We start from the raw sequence: 22525 nt of genomic DNA, 5'->3' as shown, positions 1-22525 counted from the left end.
AGGTCTGGTCTCTCTGGGCCGAGACGGCAGCTGTGCATGGTTGCTTGGTCGTAGGTGGACATGGTCTGCCCTGGACGTTCATCTCCCGTAGAGGGACCATGGTCACAAGCAGGAAAATGCAAGAATGAGGATGGGCCATGTACCCCGTCTTAGTGCTGGAAGCCAGCTCCAAGCATTTGTCTTTCTGAAGAGTGAAACTTTCATAGATAGGGAATAACATTAATTGAAAAGACCAGACATATTTACCCCGAAATAATACGATCTGCCTCTACCAAAGCTGTCACTTAGTATGAGCCACTGAAAAAAATCCCCTACCTGGTATGTTGGTGTGTCACCGAAATATTGTTAGGAGACAGCTGAGAGACAGGCCCAGGGAGGGGTTGCAGTGATGTCTCTGAGACAGGTGACTTCCATTGCCAGTAGACTCTCAGTGGCTTCTTCGCATGGATGGCCCAACACACTGCTTTGCTGGGCACTGTGAGGTGGGTGGGACTCCTGCTGTCTCAGAGCTGACCAGTGAATTCAGCCAAGATGCAAGACTACTGCTAAGCAGTGTATCCTCCCAGGAGCACCACTTTGGGAGTTTAATTCAATATTCAGTGTTTACTTATTATGAATATGAAATATTGTTCATAGTTGGGCCAAGGAGGGTGCTGTAATTATGTTTCTTGTCTTTAATAATTAATTTTTCCTGGAGTTAACAATTAACACGTTTCCCCCACTAGCATAGTTTTCTATGTGCCTAACTTTATTTTTCTATTTTACTTCTTTTATTTATTTTACCATAATTCCATTAATATTTTTTTCTCCCTAAAAACTCACACACATTGAATAGTCTGTCAGCTTCATTCTTTCCACCAAGAGACCTCATTTCCAGAGGCTTCTGTCCTCTAATATGAACAGTTGCTTTTTAACAGTAGCCACCTAAGAAAGCGTTCAAGGGAGTAAGCTTTGAACTCTTGCATATTTCAGAATGATTTTATTCTACTCTCTCACTTGGTTGATAGTTTGTCTGGGTATAAAATTTTAGTCTGAAAACCATTTTCATTACCTACTAGATTCTTGAATTGTTGTGGAACAGTTTGATGGGATGCTGATTCACCTTCCTTTATGTATTGTTTATATTTGTGTCTTCTCTGGAACCTGAGGATTTTCATTTACCCAGTTATTCTGAAATTTCCTGACAATGTGTGTGGTGGTCCTTTTGTCATTCATTGTGCTGGGTACTCAGCAGACCCAGAGACTCAGGATGTTCAGTTCTGGGAAATGTTCTTAGGCTGTTTTTCTGATAATTTCCTCCTGCTATGGTTATCAGTTGCTGTGTAACAAACTACCATAAAGCTTAATGATGTAAAACAGCCACCGTTTTATTATGCTTACAATTCTGTGGGTTAGGAATTCAGATAGGGCACAGTGGGGACAGCTTATCCTTGCTTCACCATGTCTGAGACTTCATCTGGGCTGGCTCAGAGGGGCTCTGTGTCTGGGGTCATGGCTCTTGCTTGGTTCCTGGGTTCTTCTCCATGTGGCATCTGCTGGGACTGAAATGGCCAAGATGGTTTCTTGATTGGTATGTGTGGAGCCTAGCTGGGGATGGCAGGGACATCTGGGAGTTGCTGGGCATCTCTCTCCACGTGGCCCCCATGTGACTAGTCTGGGCTTCCTTACAGTATGGCCGTCTCAGGGTAGTCTTACATCATGGCTTACTTTCCCAAGAGCAGACCTTCCTAGAGACTCAGGTGGAAGCTTTAGGGTCTAGCCTTGGAAGGGAAGCAGTACTACTTCAGTCATAGTCTATAGGTCAAAGTGGAGTCACAGGACCAGCCCATATTTAAGGGAAGGGGTCTACGCAAGGGCGTTAGTACCAAGAGATGTGGCTCATTGGGTGACCAGCTTTGGAGATTAGCTACCACATCTACCCTCCCTTTTCTCAGTTGCCTCTTTCTGGAAACTTTCTTGGTCAGATTTTGGATCCTTTGTTTTTTTTTATCTTTTGTCTTTCATTTTTGCTACCTTTTTCTTCTTGTTCTATGTTTTGGGAGACTTCTTTAACTTAGTTTTCGAATCATATTTCTAATTTCTACGATTTCTTTCTTGTACTTTGAATATTCTACTTAAAAGAGTATTCTGTTCTTTTGTCATGGATACAATATTTTGTTCTATCTCTCTGAGGATATTAATTTATAGCATTTTTTTTTGAAGTTTTCATTGGTTCCTTGCGTTGCCTGTTTCCTTCAGGTTCTTCTTGTTTGTTTTCGTGTCTGTCTCTTGTTTCCTCAAATGTCTGGCCATCCATGGCTTTTTACTTGTGTCCAAGAACAAGGCACTGGTAGCTGGATGGGGAGTAGTGTATGGGGCTGGCTTGCTAGCTGGGGGTTTCCAAGCTCCCCTTTTCATGGGAGGAGCCCAGATGTGATCTTTTCTTGGGATTGTTCAGTTTCTCTCAAGTAACCAGATCCAGATCCCCTCTAGTTCAGTTTCCTTGGAGAATATGTCTCTGGTCTACCATGGTGGTGGGTTTGGGGTGGGGAGAAGTAAGCTGGCAGGTGGAGAAGTGACCTGGGGTCCAGAGGCTCAGTGTCTCGAGTGTCAAAAGCCTCCCTTAGTTTTCTGTCTCAGATCCAGAGGCCTGGGAGTCTTCCTCGGGTTCTGCAGGTGGCACGTTCACTTTTTTTTTTTTTTTTTTTTTTCTTTTTTTTTCTTTTGAGGAGTTCCCATTTATCTATTTTCTCTTTTGTTGCTTGTGCTTTGGGTGTAAAGTCTAGGAAGTGGCCTCCTAATACAAGGTCTTGAAGATGTTTTCCTACATTATCTTCTAGGAGTTTAATGGTACTTTCTTTTATATTGAGATCTTTGGTCCATTTTGAGTTAATTTTTGTGTAGGGGGTGAGGTAGGGGTCCTCTTTCATTCTTTTGGATATGGATATCCAACTCTCCCAGCCCCATTTGTTGAAAAGACCATTATGGCTCAGTTCGGTGACTTTGGGGGCCTTATCAAAGATCAGTCGGCCATAGATCTGAGGGTCTATCTCTGAATTCTCAATTCGATTCCATTGATCTATATGTCTATCTTTGTGCCAGTACCATGCTGTTTTGGCAACTGTGGCTTTATAATAAGCTTCAAAGTCAGGGAGTGTAAGTCCTCCCACTTCGTTTTTCTTTTTTAAAGTGTCTTTAGCAATTCGAGGCATCTTCCCTTTCCAAATAAATTTGATAACTAGCTTTTCCAAGTCTGCAAAGTAGGTTGTTGGAATTTTGATTGGGATTGCATTGAATCTGTAGATGAGTTTGGGTAGAATTGACATCTTAATGACATTTAGCCTTCCTATCCATGAACATGGAATATTTTTCCATCTTTTAAGGTCCCCTTCTATTTCTTTTAGTAGAGTTATGTAGTTTTCTTTGTATAGGTCTTTTACATCTTTGGTTAAGTTTATTCCTAGGTACTTGATTTTTTTAGCTGCTATTGAAAATGGTATCTTTTTCTTGAGTGTCTCTTCAGTTTGTTCATTTCTAGCATATAGAAACATTACTGACTTATGTGCATTAATCTTGTATCCCGCTACTTTGCTAAATTTGTTTATTAGCTCTAGTAGGTGTATCGTTGATTTCTCAGGGTTTTCTAGATATAAGATCATATCATCTGCAAACAATGACAGTTTTACTTCTTCCTTTCCAATTTGGATGCCTTTTATTTCTTTGTCTTGCCGGATTGCCCTGGCTAGCACTTCCAGCACAATGTTGAATAACAGTGGTGACAGCGGGCATCCTTGTCTTGTTCCTGATCTTAGAGGGAAGGCTTTCAGTCTCTCACCATTGAGTACTATGCTGGCTGTGGGTTTTTCATATATGCTCTTTATCATGTTGAGGAAGTTTCCTTCAATTCCTACCTTTTGAAGTGTTTTTATCAAAAACGGATGTTGGATTTTGTCAAATGCTTTTTCAGCATCTATTGAGATGATCAATTGATTTTTCCCTTTCGAGTTTTTAATGTGTTGTAATACATTGATTGTTTTTCTTATGGTGAACCATCCTTGCATGCCTGGAATGAACCCCACTTGGTCATGGTGTATGATTTTTTTAATGTGTCTTTGGATTCGATTTGCAAGTATTTTGTTGAGGATTTTTGCATCTATATTCATTAGGGAGATTGGCCGGTAGTTTTCCTTTTTTGTAGCATCTTTGCCTGGTTTTGGTATTAGATTGATGTTAGCTTCATAAAATGAGTTAGGTAGTGTTCCATTTTTTTCAATGTTTTGAAAGAGTTTGAGTAAGATTGGTGTCAGTTCTTTCTGGAAAGTTTGGTAGAATTCCCCTGTGAAGCCATCTGGCCCTGGGCATTTATTTGTGGGAAGATTTTTGATGACTGATTGGATCTCTTTGCTTGTGATGGGTTGGTTGAGGTCTTCTATTTCTTCTCTGGTCAGTCTAGGTTGTTCATATGTTTCCAGGAAATTGTCCATTTCTTCTACATTATCCAGTTTGTTGCCATACAGTTGTTCATAATATCCTCTTATAATTTTTTAATTTCTTCAGGATCTGCAGTTATGTCACCTTTTTCATTCATTATTTTGTTTATATGGGTCTTCTCTCTTTTTGATTTTGTCAGTCTAGCTAGGGGCTTGTCAATCTTGTTGATCTTCTCAAAGAACCAACTTTTGGTGATATTTATCCTTTCTATTGTTTTTTTGTTCTCTATGTCATTTATTTCTGCTTTAATCCTTGTTATTTCTTTTCTTGTACTTGGTTTAGGATTGGTTTGCTGTTCATTTTCTAGCTTCTTCAGTTGATCCATTAGTTCTTTGATTTTGGCTCTTTCTTCCTTTTTAATATATGCGTTTAGTGCTATAAATTTCCCCCTTAGCACTGCTTTTGCTGCATCCCATAGGTTTTGGTATGTTGTGTTCTCATTTTCATTCGTCTCTATATATTTAGCAATTTCTCTTGCTATTTCTTCTTTAACCCACTGATTGTTTAGGAGTGTGTTGTTTAACCTCCAGGTATTTGTGAATTTTCTAAGTCTCTGATGGTTATTGACTTCTAATTGTATTCCATTGTGGTCAGAGAATGTGCTTTGAATAATTTCAATCTTTTTAAATTTATTGAGGCTTGTTTTATGTCCCAGCATATGATCTATTCTGGAGAAAGTTCCGTGAGCACTAGAAAAGTATGTGTATCCTGTTGATTTGGGATGTAATGTCCTGTAGATGTCTGTTAAATCTAATTCATTTATCAGATTGTTTAGGTTTTCAATTTCCTTATTGGTCTTCTGTCTGGTTGATCTATCTATAGGAGAGAGTGATGTGTTGAAGTCTCCCACAATTATTGTGGAAACATCAATTGCTTCCTTTAGTTTTGCCAATGTTTCTCTCATGTATTTTGTGGCACCTTGATTGGGTGCATAGACATTTACGATTGTTATTTCTTCTTGCTGAATTGCCCCTTTTATTAGTATGTAGTGGCCTTCTTTGTCTCTCAAAACATCCCTGCATTTGAAGTCTATTTTATCTGAGATTAATATTGCTACACCTGCTTTCTTTGGCTGTAGCTTGCATGAAATATTTTTTTTCCATCCTTTCACTTTCAGTTTCTTTGTGTCCCTGTGTCTAAGATGAGTCTCTTGTATGCAACATATTGATGGTTCATTTTTTTTGATCCATTCTGCGAATCTATATCTTTTAATTGGGGAGTTTAATCCATTTACATTCAATGTTAAAACCGTGAAGGCATTTCTTGAATCGGCCATCTTATCCTTTGGATTATGTTTGCCATATTTTTCCCTCTCTCTATTAATATCCTTTATTGTACCCATACCGAATCTCTTTAGTACTGAACCTTTCTCCAAGTCTCTCTGTCCTGTCTTTGTTTCTCTGTCTGTAGGGCTCCCTTTAGTATCTCCAGTAGGGCAGGTCTCTTGTTAGCAAATTCTCTCAGCATTTCTTTGTCTGTGAAAAATTTAAGCTCTCCCTCAAATTTGAAGGAGAGCTTTGCTGGATAAAGTATTCTTGGCTGGAAATTCCTCTCACTCAGAATTTTAAATATATCGTGCCACTGCCTTCTCGCCTCCATGGTGGCTGCTGAGTAGTCACTACTTAGTCTTATGCTGTTTCCTTTGTATGTGGTGAATTGCTTTTCTCTTGCTGCTTTCAGAACTTGCTCCTTCTCTTCTATGTTTGACAGTGTGATCAGTATATGTCTCGGAGTGGGTTTTTTTGGATTTATTCTATTTGGAGTTCGCTGAGCATTTATGATTTGTGTATTTATGTTGTTTAGAAGATTTGGGAAGTTTTCCCCAACAATTTCTTTGAATACTCTTCCTAGACCTTTACCCTTTTCTTCCCCTTCTGGGACACCAATGAGTCTTATATTCGGACGTTTCATATTATCTATCATATCCCTGAGGTCCATTTCGAGTTTTTCAATTTTTTTCCCCATTCTTTCTTTTATGCTTTCATTTTCCATTCTGTCATCTTCCAGGTCACTGATTCGTTGTTCAACTTCCTCTAGTCTTGTACTATGAGTGTCCAGAATCTTTTTAATTTGGTCAACAGTTTCTTTAATTTCCATAAGATCATCCATTTTTTTATTTAGTCTTGCAATGTCTTCTTTATGCTCTTCTAGGGTCTTCTTGATTTCCTTCATATCCCGTACTAGGGTCTCATTGTTCATCTTTAGTTCTTTGAGTAGCTGCTCTAGGTGTGTCTCTTCTGGTCTTTTGATTTGGGTGCTTGGGCTTGGGTTATCCATATCGTCTGGTTTTTTCATATGCTTTATAATTTTCTGTTGTTTTTGGCCTCGTGGCATTTGCTGACCTTGATAGGGTTCTTTTAGGGTTTGTAGACCAGTTGAAGTCCTTATCTCTAATTTATCAGATCTACAGCTTCGTGGAGTACACTTTCTCTAACTAACCAGCAGGTGGCATCCACGAGCCACCCGTTCTCCACAAGCCAGATCTCCCCTGCTTAGCCTTTTTGGTGAGTGGGGGAGTGAGTCTTGTGGGGCCCAATTGGTGTCCCAAGCTTGCGTGTGTAGTTGGTGTTGCCTGCCCTGTATGTGGGGCGTGTTTCTGGGCAGTCGGGGAGGGGGGGGTGGCCCTAACAATCAAATCTCCCTGATGATCCTAGAGTTTTAAAGCTACTGCAATAGTCTAATCCTTCAGTTCAGTCCTGCCACAGTTTGTCTCTGCCACTGACCCACAAGTCTTTGGTATTGGCGTATGGCTCCTGAGACTTGCAAGTGGGCCCCTCTTCCAGGCTGTGCACCCCGGGTCCTCTGTTGAGGGATGACTGTGCTATGTCGCAGGTGAGTGCCGTCCCCCCAGGGCAGTTCTGGGCTGCTGGGCTGTGTTGGGAGGCTCCCAGTCTGCTCAAATGATGGCTGAATGGGGCTCTGTTAATTCACACTGCTCCCCCTTCCCAGCTCTGGGACATTCAGCTGAGGTTGCAGGGTAGGCTAATGTCCACGCCCAGTTTTGTGGTGTGTGCCTGTTATTTGAAGCACTTCCGTCACACTGGGTTGTCTGGGGCAGCTCTGGGCTATGGGGCTGGCGATGGGCAGGAGTGTTTCCTGTCCACCAGGATGGTGGCTGTGAGCGGACACCCCCCTTTTCTTGGGAAGTTGTGTTGTTTAGTGAATTTTCTCAGCCACTGGATTATTGCCTTTTGTCTCAGAGCTCTGTTAGTTCTGCTCTTGACTTGACGTGCCCAAATTTCAATTCTTTGAAGCTTTCTGTATTGAGCTTCTTAGAGTAATTGTTTTAGAAAAAGCAAAAAGGATTTAAAAAAAAAAAAAAAAAAAAAAACCGGCCCTCCTCAGAGATCTAATGGGTTATTGAAATGCTAATAGACAAAGCAACCAGGGCCATTAAGGAAAGGTGCCCAGGGCAGAGAGATCAGCCTTGCTTCGGGATTTGCAAATGCGCCTCAAGGCCTGATCTCCGCCCTTCCCCTTTCTGTGTTCACCAGAACTCCAAAAATCCTCTGCTTTTATTTTGGAGTTTTTCGTGTTGTTTTTTTTCTATGCCTGTCTCCTCTCTGCTGGGCTGGCTGCTCTCAGAGTCTCTGGTGTCTGGCCTCAGTCTATCTATGGTTGGAGTTTGAATCAGTAGAATGAGTTTCCGGTAAGAGCAGCCACTGCAATTCTCCCTTCTCCTTCCTGGAGCTGACAGCCCCTCCTCCCCCGGGACTGAGCCTGGCAGGGAGGGGCGCGGGTCCCCTGGCCGCAAAAACTTACAGATTTCGCTGATCTCAGCAGTTCCACGTTTTCATGAGTGTTGTATGAAGTATGCCCAAAGACAGATTGCTCTGTGGTGTCCAGTCCACGCAGTTCCTGGCTTTTTACCTACTTTCCTGGAGGAGTAACTACGTTCACTTTTTGACAGCATCCTCCTCTGTGTTTCCTGCTCTCTGCTATGAAAGTTACCAGCCTCCATCCACTTTCCATCTTCTGAACACCTTTAATCTCTTGTACGCTGAATTTCCTCTCCCATTATATTTGTCTTTGTCAGTTCACATTTTTTCATTTCCTTTTTGTTAAGTTCTGTTTTAAGGGGCTTCAGAAGATGCAGAGTAAATGCATGTAGTCAGTCTACCATATTCATTCTGGAAGTCCTAACAGCCTTAAGAAGATCTTTATTTCTATCTCTACCTCGATCTCTAGTCACCTATATCATCAATATCTATATCCATGTCATAAGGGAAGTAAGAGAACATATTTATCACTTATTAAAACATTTGTATTGGAATATATGTCATACATACAAACCAAATGAGTAATAAAACGAGCACCCATGTACTTGCCATCTGATTAAGAAATATAAGCACACTGTTAAAATGCTAATATCCTGAGACTTCGTGACTCCGTGATTTTGTGGTTTTGCCTCTGAAGCTTTCTGAAGCCGTGACCTTGTGAGCTGGCCGCCTTTGATCTGACCATGATGTAGCTCCCTCAACTGAGGCCAGGTAGTGCCAAGCAGAACCGCTGACCATGTGAGTGAAGCTGCGGAGTCGGCAGTTTCCAAATGATGCAGTGCGTTTCGGCGGCTGCATGACACAAGCTTGCAGGGTTAGTGATTTCTCCAGCGCTTGGGAAATGGGGCCTCTTGTGTAATACGGGGGCTTGCCCACCACTGCCTTCTCAGTATCACCCTGCCCTGGCTCCTGCTCTCCTCTCCATCCTGGCATGGCTCTCCGTCCTCGCCTCTCCTTCCCTGCTCAGTTGGAGGGCTCCTGTTCTTTGTGCATTTTAGCGCTCCCTGCTGTCCCTGGGGGCCTCCTCTGCACCGCCCCCCCGACCATGGCCTCAGTATTTACCTCTATTCTCCTTACACCTGTCTCCCTGCTTAGGCTTCAGCTCCTTTCCCATCTCACCTGGTTGTCCTGGGGGCACTTGACTCCCCATGTGTCTAGAATGGACATTTATCATCTGCCTCCTGCAAATCCAGTTCTCCCCCTTAGTCAGTGTCTTGGTTGAAGCATCCATCATTCAGTTTTTTGAAATCCGAGTCTTTTAGAGTTTTTGAGCACTCTCTTCCTCCTTTACCTTCCGTTGCTGTGTCCTCTTAATTTTGCCTCTGAAACGGCTTATGAAACTGACCCCTTCATTTCAATTTATGGCCATAATCACAGTCTAGTCCTTCCCATTCCCTTTCTCCCCTTTCAAGTCCCTCTGTTCTCCTCTCTGCTGCCCCAGGGAGTCCTGAAGCAAAGCTATGCAGCTCAGCCATGCTCTGGCTTAGAAACCTGCTGTTCCCCTTTACCTAGGAGACAGAGTTCAGATTTCTTAGCACATGTTTTCCGAACCCCAGCTGTTCTCAAACCATCTTCACTGTTTCCGTCAGTGTCTGTGTGCCACCTGTATTAGTTATGTAATATTTTCTGTTAATTGGCTCAGTTTTTAAATGGTAGTAAACTTATTTTAGAAGGCAGCTTCCTATCACTACCATAAATGGGAACTCAGGGTGGCCTGCCCCAAATAGAAGGTAACTGAAAGAGATCAATAAATAACTATTCCAAGGAAGACCACTTGACAATGACCTCCCCAAATACCTTGGGTGCCGGCAGTGGTGCATGTATCCCCCTCCTTTGGGGAACAGTCTAATAAGAGTGATGTAGAATCTTGTCATGAGCTGGTGCCTTTTCTTCCCCTGAGACAGTGTAGCACAGTGGTTAAAATCATGGTCTCTGGAGCTAGACTGCCTGGGTCCAAGCCCTGCTCTGCTGCTTTCCAGCTGTGTGACCTGAGCCTTGGTTTCCCCATCTGTAAAATGGGATGAATAATCATTGCATCAGGGGTTGTTGTGAGCTTTAATTGGGAGAGTCTGTGCGAGTCACTTCAAACAGCATCTTGTACATAAGTCCTCAATGACTGCTGGTGCTTACCTTCTGTCTTTGAGGGTCTGCTACTGCTCTCTGCACCAGTGACCCCTGAGGTCTGCCCATGGTGCTCTTTACTTTTACCCCTCTGGGCCTGTGCTTCTGTGCCTTTCCCTGGAGGCCCAGCTCAGCTGCCATCTCCTATGTGAAACCTTAGCTGACCTCCCCAGGAGACCTGGCCCTCTCTTCCCTGTGTCCTCGTGGCTCTTTGTTGTCTCTCTCTGCTTTAACCCATATTCTACAGTTCACGTTTGGCAAATGGGCCTTTCGTGTGGGTGTGCTGTGCCTTCTGGATGAGTTTTGCATTTTTCCTTCTCCTGCCTGGATGGTCTCAGATGCTTGTAAAGAATACACCACCCACTCTAGGACCCACAGCCCACCTTGGCCTCCAAGAACTCATGCTTTAAGAGCATGGTCAGCATCCTTCCTTCATATCCTGCTGTAGCACTCAGGCCAGGTAGAGCAGCTTTCTCCTGGTGATGGAAAAGCTTTCTCCTGGTGATGGAAAAAGCACTTTCTCCTGGTGATTGGAGTCAGAGGGATCTCAGGGCTGAAGCTCAACTCTTGCGTTTTCTGGCTCTGTGTCCTCAGGCCCACACGGAATCCCTCAACGTCTCCATTTGCTGATGTGGAAACTGCAAAGCTTGGGTCAGTTCTAAAAGTTGTTTGCTCAGTAAAGGCTTATTTTCCCAGGAATGTGGGGATTTGCTCAAGGGGCTAGGCTGGTCCATCAGTTCCGAGACAGGACACAGGAGGAGGCTCAGTCACCCTAACAGGGGACCAACTAAAGAGGCCCACGGATGGTCCTCCCCATCACCTCCTGTGTCTCTAGGCTCCTGCCCTCTCTCCTCACCCTGCCCAGTGTAGGGACTTCCAGTGCTCTGGGGAAGGGCAGTGTCATCCTCACCCGACACATGCAGAGAGAAACCAGGGCATCCTTTGAAGCTGCAGTCATCCGGTGTCACCCAAGTCTTCCACTTGGCCTCCCTGTGCAGATACGTCACACACTCAGGGCTTGGCTATGGTGCATCCACTCTAGACCCACATTCCCAGGCAGCCTGTCTCCCAGCCTGGGCCTCTGCCATCAGCCCACTCTGTAAAGAGGACACATGGACTCCTCTGAGTCCTGTCCCCCTCTCCCCTCACACAAGGGCCCTGGTGCTCAGTAGGAGCTTTAGAAATGTTTGTCAATAAATGAATGTGTTCCCTGGAGACGTGGCCTGCCTGCTTCATACATGTTTGTGCTGGGGTGATTTGGAGACTGAACCTCCTCTTCTCTGGGGAAGAAGAGGAGAGAGGCTTCCTGTGGAGTTTGGGCATCTCTTGCTGTGTCTCTGGGCCTCAGTGTTCTTGTCTGTAAAGTTGGTGGTTGGACGGCGTCCGGTGGTCCATGAGTCCATGAACCCTGGATTGAAGGCGGTGGGCGTTGCTGTTTTCCAGTCCCAGGGAGTTTTGAATCATCAGAGGTGTAGAGCTGTGCTCCAAATCTCTGGGATTGTCTTAGAGCTTACACCGGGATGGGATGTGACACAGAGGTGAACGCAGCCAGGTGCTAACAGGTGACACAACCTCCTTCTTCCTAAGGGCTGTCCAAGGGGGGCGCCTTCAGAGCCTCTCATGCCGGAATGCAGTGCCCCTCCCCCCACTCCCTTCTCCGTGGGCCCAGCACTGGCAGAATGGACGTTCACACCCTCACCTCCATTCTGTCCCCTTGGGGCCTGAAAAGAAGCCATGTGCACACAGCCCCGACCTGGTGGCCCCACATGGCACCTGGGCTCTTGTGTCCCTGCCTCCCAGGCTCAGGGTCCAAAGTATGGGGGCCATCTGAGTCACCCCAGTTTCCAGGACGTCCCTCTGATTGGCTCTCTGTCTCGGCCTCTTCTCCAGCATGCACAACTCTTATTCCAGTTCATTTGACTGAAGCCTTGGTAACAACCTTGATGATGGTCTCCATGGACTGAGTTTTTTTCCATACCAGCCCTGGGCTAAGAGCTTTGCAGGCCTGATTCGCACACAGTTTTATTATTATTTTGTTATTATTTGTATAATTTTACAGATGAGGAAGCTGAAGCTCAGAGAGGTGCGGTAACTGGACCAGGGTTACTAGCTAATCAGGGGTTGAGATGGAATTCAAATCCAGACCCTGGAACCAATGCTCTGCAAACATTGCCCACGCCACCAGCTCTGCACTCCCAGCTGCCTCCCTCTGCGCATGCTGGAAGGTGGTCCCGCCGCACACGATGGGGCTTCTCGAAGGCTGTTTCCCACCACCAGGGTTGCTCAGTGCTGCGGGCTTCCAGAATGAGGGCTGTGTGATTGTGCCACTGGGCCTTGGGTTTCTGCCGACAGCCCGGCGGGCTCCTCTGGCTTAAACCCTCAGCCTGCTCCTGCACGTCCCCTTCCCTCTGACCTGGTTTGCCTAGGGTCCACTTAATTCTCTGCCATCGGGAAAACTGTCCAGGACTCGATCATAGAAGTAGGTGGGGACAGCTCCCTGTGGCCAGCTCAGCTCTTGGGGACCGGGAGTCGGGAGTTGGTGTGCCCATTCTGCAGAGGGAAAGCAGGGATAGACACCAAGACTTCAAGGGTCCAGTGTGTCAGGGCTAGAGCTTCGCTAGTCCTGGCTTCTAATTTACTCTTCTTCCCATTGTGTCTGCTTCTTATAATGATTCCTCTTGAAGCTTTTTATTTTACTTTATTGTTTAGTCTGTATTGGTCCAGCTGGTTATACAGGGCCTGGAAATATGAAAAATTAGGACTCTAAAGATCTCTCCAAATGAATGTCTGTGTTGTGAGTACTTAAGAGTGTGGGGAGTCTGGAGGGAAGGCGTGGCTGCCAACAGCTGGGGGTAGGAGGACGCCCCCCTTGGCATCCTAAGCATTCGCCACTGCTGTTGCCGCAGAGCAGGAACGTGTACACACGCCCTGGCCCGGGAGGCAGCCGGGAGGAAATGAAACAGCAGGAATGACAGAAATGGAGCCCGTTCGGCCCCCTCTCGCTCATTCCTTTTTTTTTTTTTAATTTGAGATGTAATTTACATACCTTAAAACACACCCTTTTAAAGTGTACAATTCAGTGATTGTCAGTATATTCACAAAGTTGTGGAGCCATCACCACTATCTAATCCCAAAACATTTTTATCACTCCCAAAGAAGCCCCCCTCCCATCAGCAGTCATTCCCCATTCTTCCCGCCCCCCACCCCCTAACTACCACTAATCTACTATGTGTCTCTATAGATTTGCCTATTCTGGACATTATCACAAACATGGAATCATACAATATTTGTCCTTTTGTGTCTGGATGCTCTCCCTTAGTATGCTTTCAGGGTTCATCTTTGTTGTAGCATGTGTCAATACTTCATTCCTTTTTATGGCTGAGTAGTATTCCATTGCATGTATCTGCCATATTTTGGTTGTCCAGGCATCAGTTGATGGACCTTTGGGTTGCTTCCTCTTTTTGGCTATTTTGAGTACTGTTTCACATTCCTTTTGTTTTGGTTTTTCTGAGAAGTTCTTTGCAGTGGGCAGCCATCTGTGTTTCTTTAGCTTAGTTACTTGGAAAGCAAGAGAAGGCAGAGCTAAACATGGTGGCACGGCCAGGGAGCTGGTAGGTGAGAGATGCAGAAAAGGGGAGTTTAAAGATTTGGGAGAACTTTTGCCAGAAGGAGGCCTCAAACCTGGCCCCAGAGCCATTCGCTGGTTGGTGGGTATTTTTCCTGTTGTTGATTATTAACTGATGGTTATGACCCTGAGAGTAAATTCCTGGGGCTAGAACAGGTGCTTATTTAAGATGCCAGAAATGTTTTCAAAGACATTTAAACAGCCCTGGACTCTTGCTTCTCTCCACTTGGAGACCAGATCACCATTTTATGAGTTATAATAATAATGTTGACGATTATAATGGTAATAATGGTCTATATTTGTATACGACTTCATGTTTTATTTTGATGCCTCAGAATACAATTACCTCTGTTTTTGCAGGTGAAGTAACTGAGACACAGAGAGGTGAAGTAACTTAACCAAGGCCACACAGTGAGGCAGCAGGCAGTGCCAAACTTGAACCCAGGAATCTCTTGATTCCCAGTGTAGGGCACTTTTCATAACTGTGAGAGATGACAGCTGCAGATGAGCTCAGATGGCTTGGGACAGGGCCATGTGGGGGTGGAGGAGAGGACTGGGGATGAGGGTGCCATAATAGAGCACACTGTCTCCAACTGTCCAGCCCCATCTGGGTGAATAGTCCCTTCTGGATTCTCAGCTTCCAGGCCAGGCCCCTCTAATAATTTTCTCCTGAGATTTGCATCTGGCTAAAGCCGGCAAAGACCTCTCCTGGCCTCCCAGAGCCCTGCTCTCATCTTCCGCAGGTGCTCCCATGCTTCCAGAGTAGAGAACCTTGGGTCTGGGGCATGGAGAGGCTGTGTGAGCAGTTTCCCACTGCATCTGGCCTGAGGAGTCTTTGTTGACCAGCCCATTGCTATACTTCTCTTTTAGCTGGATGCTTAATTGTTCTCCTCTCCTCCTCTATCTCTTTCCCTTCCTCTTGTCACCAGCACCTCCTGTCGTCTGCCTGTGTGGGTCTGAGACCTTGTGTCCCTGGAGCCATGTGTATTTGGCTGCGGTGGGAGTGGCACCTTTCAACTTCAATGTCACCGTAGATGTCAAGATCATTGCAGGTTACAAGAAAGTTGTTACAGATATTAGCAAAGGTGACTTTGCTAATGATTTACCTTTTGCTTGTAATAAATTAGAACAGACTCAAGGTTATCCCTTGATATAATCACATCACTTTCACCTACTTGTGTTTGATATGTTTGCCTGAGTGGGAGAGAAAGGGGTGGAATTGCATCAAGCACTGTGACTCTTGCTGTATCTTATCTCAGCTCCAGCTGGTGACTGGGCTGGCCCAGCCTGGTCTATGGGAGTGTGGCTCTCATGTAAATAGCCTTGGTAGTGAGGCCTGGGGCAGGACGGGATGAATACAGCTGATCAGAGCAGGGCTGATGAGGCTGAAGCAGGGGCTCTGATCCTCCTTGTTTTGCCCCTCTAATTACAAGGCCAAGGCTAGAGCTTGAGACTTGGGCAATTAAAGCTCTTAAATATGTTCCATTGGCCTCTAGGAGGGAGAGCTGGAGTCAAGAGTGAGGATGGTGCAGTGTGGTCCATCCCACCCTTAGAAGTGCCACTTGATACCATCTGCATACCCAGGCAGGGTAGATTCTAATATGTGATGAACGGCCTGGGTATGCTCCATGTTCTCATCTCTTTTTTTTTTTAGGTAGCAATCATGCCTTCTGCATACCTTGCCTCCCCTCACAGTCTCAGACAGAGTCCTGGAGTTAGCATGAGACCTCTAAGCCACTGGTGCTCATTCCTGCTCCAGCACCATCCAGGCTCTGAGGCATCAATTCTGAAATCCTTCTGTGCTCCCACCTGATAGTCCTCCCCACTCCCTGGGAGACTGGTCCCAGAAACTTATTCCAGCTTCCAGTGGGAAAAGGTTGGTGCAGGGGAGACAGGCTCAGTCCAGGGAAGATGGGGTGTGGGGGCCCTTTGCCCAGGAGTCAGGGATCTTGGATAGTAATCCCATCTGCTCTGGTCCCATGGAAGGGGACATTTTGCTCCTGGTGGAGAGAACCAGACAAGGTGACTGTGTATATGGAATGTCCCTTGCCCAGTGATATGAAAAACCTGCCAGCATTGGCCTCCTCTAGTGTTCACATTCCTGGAGAGTCAGGGCTTCTGTTGGTCAAGTTTGCTTACAAGCCATCTCCAGGGCAAAAGGCCAAAGGTCCTCAGCTAGTGCCAAAGCTTTGGGTGGTAGGGAACTTGCCTCCCTTCCCTTCCCTGCTGGCTTTTCCCTACCAGGCCCCCAGCCCCACAGGGAAGCTGCCCTCGCACTCACCTTAGTGTGGTGCTTCCCCCATCATTTATCCTTTCCCTGTCTCCCATCATGGCTCATGGGGGGCCCAGGCCCAGGAGAGGACCAGTGGCTGCTTGGAGGGGGTGAGCCTGTGCTGGATCCAGCCCTGTTGGGCTCACAGGCAGCTGAGGGGCAGAGCTGCCATGCTGGACCCCATACCAGGAATGTCCCAGGCCATAAACGGAAGGAGAAGCTGGTGGTTCTAGCTGAGAGGTAGAGGGAGCCTGGGCTCTTCCTCTGTGTGAGTTTAGGGGTGGTGGTGCTAAGTCTGGGTCGTGCTGATCTTGCCCCAGGCTTCAGGGTCAGGAGGGAAGGGACCGCTCTCCAGCCATCATTGTGAAACCAAGTTCTGGGAAGAAAGGAGGAGGAAGGGAGAGGAGGAACAGAAGGGGGCTGGCAGGGTTGAGGTTGATGGTGTCACATGGATCCTCTGCCCAGCCAGATGTGCAGGCTGCCTTCTTGTCTGGCTGCTTGGAGGACAGTGAGGGTGGCAAGGATTGTTGTGCCTGGTTTCTCAGAGGTCTTAGCCAGGGACTTCCGGGGTGCTGTGGGGAGGAAGTGCTTATAAATGCCTATGGTCTGAGGGGGGCCAGGGCGAGACCGGGCTGGGCAAGCCCGAGGTAGGGGCACTGTAGGAGGGGTGGGCTCCTCTTATGAAGATGGCTTGGGGTTGCAGCTGTCGCCCCCAGTTGGAGGGACTTAGGCTGGTAACAGGTGTGGAAGCATTTTCTCTTGAGGTGGCAGGGGGCCTTCTGGTCATTGAAGTGGGGGCCCAGGTGTTTGGCCAACTTTTTTGGCTGCCGCAGGAAGGGGCTATAAAGTTGAGGGCTTTGACGATGCAGCCCACTTTTCTCCAGCTCGTAGTACCGTTTTCCTTGCCTGCCCCCCGCCCCCTCCCAGGTTATAGCCAGGGCAAGCCTAGGACAGCAGAGTGCCCTGTCTGGGGATTCCCCCAGGTTCTGCCCATTTGGTCCTGTTGCATAACCATTGCCCTGAAGACTCATCCCACCCCATCAAGCAAGCAAGCAAGCAAGCACTCCCTGGTCACCAGTGAGGGCCAGATGGTAAGTGGGGGGTGTGTGAGAGCTGCGAACTTGTCGCAATCACGTTGCCATGGCGACACAACTCTGTTTAGCTGCCTCTCCACCGTCCTCACCCGCAATGCCCTAAAATAAGTTTTACCTGCAGCTGACACAGCAGGCAGCCCCATCCTCCCAAGCCAGCCCTTGGGCCAGGGCTTTGGGGGTGGGAAGGTGTGTGTGTGCGTGTGCGCACGCGCGATTGTGTGTATGTAGGGACAAAGGGGCCTGAGGGAGGATGAATCCCAAACCTTTACCCCTTCTCCTCCTCTTCTGCCACCCCAGCGCTGTCCTGTGACCTGTATCTCTTTAGACCAGTGCTTCTCACACCTCAGTGTGCAGCACAGTCACTTGGAGAGCTTGTTAAAACACAGATTCCTGGACACAGACATCGGAGACACTGGTGTCATCTGGGAGTTTGCATTTCTAGCAAGTTCCCAGGTGATGCGGAAGCCGGTGGTCCAGGGACTGCCCTTGCAGGAGCAGTGCTTAAGATTTTAGGCCACCCCAGCAGCAAAGACACTCTCAACTCTTTGTTTCCCATATCATTTATTAGTTTGTGCCCCTTCCCCAGTTGCTCTTAGAGAAGAGAGAAAGGGGAATCACCTCTTCTGTGTTCTTTGGTCCCTTTGCAGGAAGCAGGAGCTGGCCAACAGCTCAGACGTGACCCTCCCGGACCGGCCGCTGTCCCCTCCTCTCACTGCGCCTCCCACCATGAAGGTAAGAGCCTTGGAGTCTGTGGGGGTGGGGAGGGGGATGTGTGGGAAAGTCTCAGGCCTTCCTGCTGCTTTGGCTCCAGGCCCAGCTGCTCCTGCCCCAGTGGGGGCCTCGAGTGCCCCAACACGTCTGGAGACAGCATCCGATGGAGCTCATCAGTGTGAGAGTTAAGTGTGACTGGGAGGCTTAGGCATGTCTGTGTCGGGGGCAGCGTGGAAATAGACTGGGGCTGAAATGGGGTTGGGTGGGACTCTTGGTAATTAGCTAGAGGCCTTGTAGAGTCTTGGAGTTCAGGAATAAGAGGCCCAGGCAGGAGGCAGTGGGGAGACTTAGAATGCAGCTGGGTGCCTTGAGGGGCTGCTACCCAGAAGGACTGGCTAGAGCTGGGGGTGGGGAGGGACCTGCCTCTGACTGCCCCTCCTGTCACCCCACTTCCTGTGGGAAAGTTACACCGGAGTTTCCCTGGGTGGGGGGCAGGCAGTAGTTCTTTTCCTTTCAGCCCTTTGTACACAAATCTCTTTCCCTGGGGGACCACATCCCAGGGCCCCAGACTTTCTTGATCCTGGAAAGGAGCAGAGGAGGCAGTGCCCTGCCCCTTCCTCTGCTCCTTCCCCTTGCCCCACCTCCTTCTCCTTTCAGGCCCCCTGGCAGGACGGCTGTGGGCCTAAGCTGGTCCTCAGGGAGGGGATGCATTTGGCTCAGCCCGTGCTCCTGCCTGGGCAGTGATGCACCTTCCTTTCTGCCTCCCTCATGCTTTGCCTGGGGAGCACTAGCCCTGAAGAAGTCCCCTGCCTGCTGAGTCATTTGTGGGGACATCTTGGGCAGCCCCCTTTTCTGTCCTAGGTCTCTGCTGTGGGGTGGCTCACAGGGAAATAATTAGGCATTTTTTCCTTGCTGCTCCCTGTTGCACCCCTCCCTGCCCCTGACCTTATCTGTTGCAAGGTGACACTCCCAAAGGTTGTAGATAAAATCCATCCATCTTCCCATTATTGTCCTATATTGAATGCCACGTGGTATACTTTGAGGGGTTGAAGGGGCACAGCGGGGAATGGCAGCGGGAGCCTGCCCTGGGTTGGATTAGGAGTTCAGCAATGGGTGGGATGCAGGGCTATCTGAGGACAATGCTGCGTCCTCCTGCTGGAGTGCCACGGGGCAGTGAAAGCTAGACCACCTTCACTGGTCTCATCCTGGTGCTGGTGTCTGAGCCAGGGGCCGGGGTTGGCTTGCGTGCACAGAGTAACACTGAAAAGTGTGTCGCCATTCTGAGGTTCAGCCCCTGGGTCTGCAAATTTGGGTGTGGGATGCTTGTCTCTGTGCTCATGGATGGTGTGGGTTTGCAGGGAGAACTCTGAAAGTCTCCTAAGAGGAGAGTTCTCTTGGCAGGCTTTACTAATTCCCTCATTTATTTCATTCAGGACCCCAACATTTATTTAAAAGTTCTATTAGTCGCGACTCTTGATTGCAAGCGACAGAAACGTAACTCAGTTTGGCTTAATCATTAAAGGGAATTTATTGCTTTTGTAATGGCAAATACAGACTCCAGGCATGGCTGCATCCCAGAAATCGGTCTCTTTCATCTCGCTTTTGTATTGGTTTCATTCTTTGCAAAGCTCTGCCTCTGTAGTAGCAGGACGGTGACAGAAGCTCCTACCTGTTAAGCAACCTGAGTGGAAAGAATACTCTTTCCCAAGAGTTCTAACAAAATTTCCAATGATGAAGCTCATTGGCCTGGCTTAGGTCACATGCCTAACCCTGAACCAATCACAGTGACCAGAGGGATGGAAGGTTCTGATTGGCCAGACCTGGATCTCACACCCACCCACTAAATCATAAGACCTGAGAGTGGAGGAGGCTGGAAAATTGAGCAGCTACTATGAGAAGAAGGGAAAATGGATGCAGAGCAGGCAAGACAAACAGCTTTCTACATAAGTGCTGATGGCATGCAGGGCCCAGTGCTGGGTTCTGGGGAGCTAGTAGTGAACAAGACAGTTTTGGTCCCTCCTGTCTTGGAGCTTGTGGTTTAGCTAAGCAGACAAAAGTTGACAAAAAAAATAACTTCAAGAATGAGGGACAGACAGGTGTGATGAATGTTACAAAGGAGAAACACAGGTTAGCTCAGGGAAAATATAATGGGGGTGGGGTGGAGGAGGCTCTGACAGTCTTGGAGAGGGTCAGGAGGGCTTCTTTAAGGAAATAAAGTTTATGCTGAACCCTGGGAGTTGAGCGGGAGTTAGGCAAAGATGGAATCAGGGTGGAGGAGAGTGTTCTAGATCCTTGCTTCTTGAAGTGAGGCTACAGCACCTGCATCTTTTGGATCATCTTAAGCATCACGTGGGAGCTCCTTAGAAATGCAGTATCTCAGGCCCCACCTCAGACCTTTGAATCAGAATCTGCATTTTACCACGATTCCCAAGTGACTTGTGTGCACATTGAAGCCTGAGAAGCTGCTGCTCCGAGCCCGGGGAAGTGGCCAAGGCAGGAGACAGATGGTTGCCCTGGAGGAGGGGGAAGAGGACCAGGGGTGGGGCGATGAGTCTGGGCATGTGGACTGGGGACTGGGGCAAGCAGGCACCTGGGAGATTTGCTGAGGACTTTGGAGTTTAACCTGATGTCGCTGAAATCATTGAAGATTTCAGGCAGAGGAGCTGATGGGAAGTTTGAAAAGTCACTGGCTGTTGGATGGAGAATGCATGGGAGGGAGCAGAGTGGAAAGCGGAAGTGAGTGGGGGAGTGGGGGTGGGGGACTTGGGTGAGGGGGGGTGGGAGCTGCCATGGTAGTCCAGGGTGGGGGTTATTTGGAAGTGGTTGGATCTCAGGTTTCAAGGAGGTAGATTGATGAGATATGAGGATTTGGGGAGAGGAAGGAGGCAAAAGTGGCTCCCAGGTTTGGAGTGGATGGATCCGTGGTGCAGCCATTTGCTGAGGGAAGGGTGACCTGGGAGGGAAGGTGAGGGGTTAAGTCCTAAACGTGCTAAGGGGATGTCAGCGGATAGTTGGGTATTTGGGGCCAGATTCAGGAGAAGGGGCTGGGCTGGAGTAAAATCTGGGCGTCCTTCTCACAGAGACTGTAGCTCTGGGGGTGCGCTCTCCAGGGAGAGGGTGGGGTGACAAGGGGAAGGGTGCTGCTGTGCAGTGTCTCAAGGAACGCCTCCATACAAGGTCCTGGGGGCCTTGTGGGGAAGGCTGCACCTAGAAGGAGGGGGAAGGAGGGTTTCACAGTGTCAGCTGCTGCTGAGAGGCCAAGGGCGGTCTGGAGTGCAGGGACCACTGGGTTTAGTGGCTGGTGGTTGCCACTGATGTGAATGAGAACAGTCCTGGAAGGCATGGGGAGTGGACACGATGTATTGAGGGGCCAGTGGAGATGGGGAAGGAGTCAGAAGGTGTAGACAACACTTGTGAGATGGGAAATTGAAGCCTGTGCAAGTGCTGAAAAGGGGTATAAAAGATACAGGAGAGAGTGGTAAGAATCTGGCACATGTGTAAGGGATCATTAGCTAGTATTATTTATTCAGAATACTTAGGGACGGCCGCTGGGTGCCTAGCCCTGCGCTGCGCTAGCCATCACAGGGCTAGGGGGCTATCGGGAGGGCAAGGCTGGGCTCAGAGCAGAGCAACAACTAGAGGGCAGCCTCAGCGACCCACAGTTTGAAGACCCTCCCTCTCCCCACCCAAATGCTCTGCCCTTCTTCTGTTTGAACTCAGTTCTGGAATTTTCCAGCCTGTAACTTTTTTTTTTTTTTCCCCAAAGGTCCGAAGACCTCAGAGGAAGGTGTGAGGGGTCACCTGGGTTCTTAGACTGGGGTTGAGGCCCTTCTGCGGTTGGATTGGGGCTTGGTGTGTGGTGTGCTGAGACTTCAGGGGCCCTTTGGGACTGTGATTTGGGCTTATTCTGTGGCTGAGACCTGCCGCTGTGCTTTTAGGAAATGGTCCATGGCTAGGACATTCTGTTTTCCTTATGCGAGCGTAACTGACCCTGATGGGATTTAAGCTGCAGTCCCCACCTCACATCCACCTGCTCCAGCTGCAGAGGGTATACTCCTTTTGTGACTGCGCTGTCAAACACCACAGTGGTTCCTGCTGCTGACTCTTGCCCTAGATTGAGTTCCTTGAAGGTAGCGACTGTGTCCTTTTCTTTGGGCCCCCGGGCCCTGCCGCAGGTGGGTGCCTGGCAGCTGGTGATGGTGTGGTGACTGAATGGGACATGCAGGTCAGGAGGCAGGGGCTTGGAGCAAGCTCTGGCCCAGATTCTCCCCCACTTGTTTTGCTTGACTCTTGCATCCCAGTAGGTTTTCTATCTCCAGGTAATAATTTTTAAAAATTAAGCCCCTAGACACATGTTCTTTAAGATATGGACTGAAATTCCCTCTTTCCCCATCGTGTTCACGTGGGGTTACTTGTTAACACTGCAGATCTGGGCTCCCACCTGTTACAGTCT

General features: G+C 47.9%; 1 protein-coding gene across 5 annotated transcripts in view; it reads left to right on the top strand.

Annotated features, from left to right (window-relative positions):
* The window catches only part of RAP1GAP2 (RAP1 GTPase activating protein 2), a 220810-nt gene that overhangs the window by 96140 nt on the left and 102145 nt on the right, over positions 1–22525 (top strand). For all 5 annotated transcript variants that reach the window (XR_005212799.1, XM_037810055.1, XM_037810053.1 and 2 more), the window contains one exon: positions 18009–18093. Coding sequence is in view for 4 of the 5 variants with exons in the window: in XM_037810055.1 (XP_037665983.1) it covers positions 18009–18093 (85 nt within the window). In the remaining variant the exon portion in view is untranslated. The remainder of the gene's footprint in view (positions 1–18008; positions 18094–22525) is intronic.

This window comes from Choloepus didactylus, chromosome 18 (genome assembly GCF_015220235.1).
Source record: "Choloepus didactylus isolate mChoDid1 chromosome 18, mChoDid1.pri, whole genome shotgun sequence".
In the NCBI taxonomy this organism is placed as follows: domain Eukaryota; kingdom Metazoa; phylum Chordata; class Mammalia; order Pilosa; family Megalonychidae; genus Choloepus; species Choloepus didactylus.
Note: the sequence above shows the minus strand (reverse complement) of the source record. Positions and strands in the feature narration are given on the sequence as shown.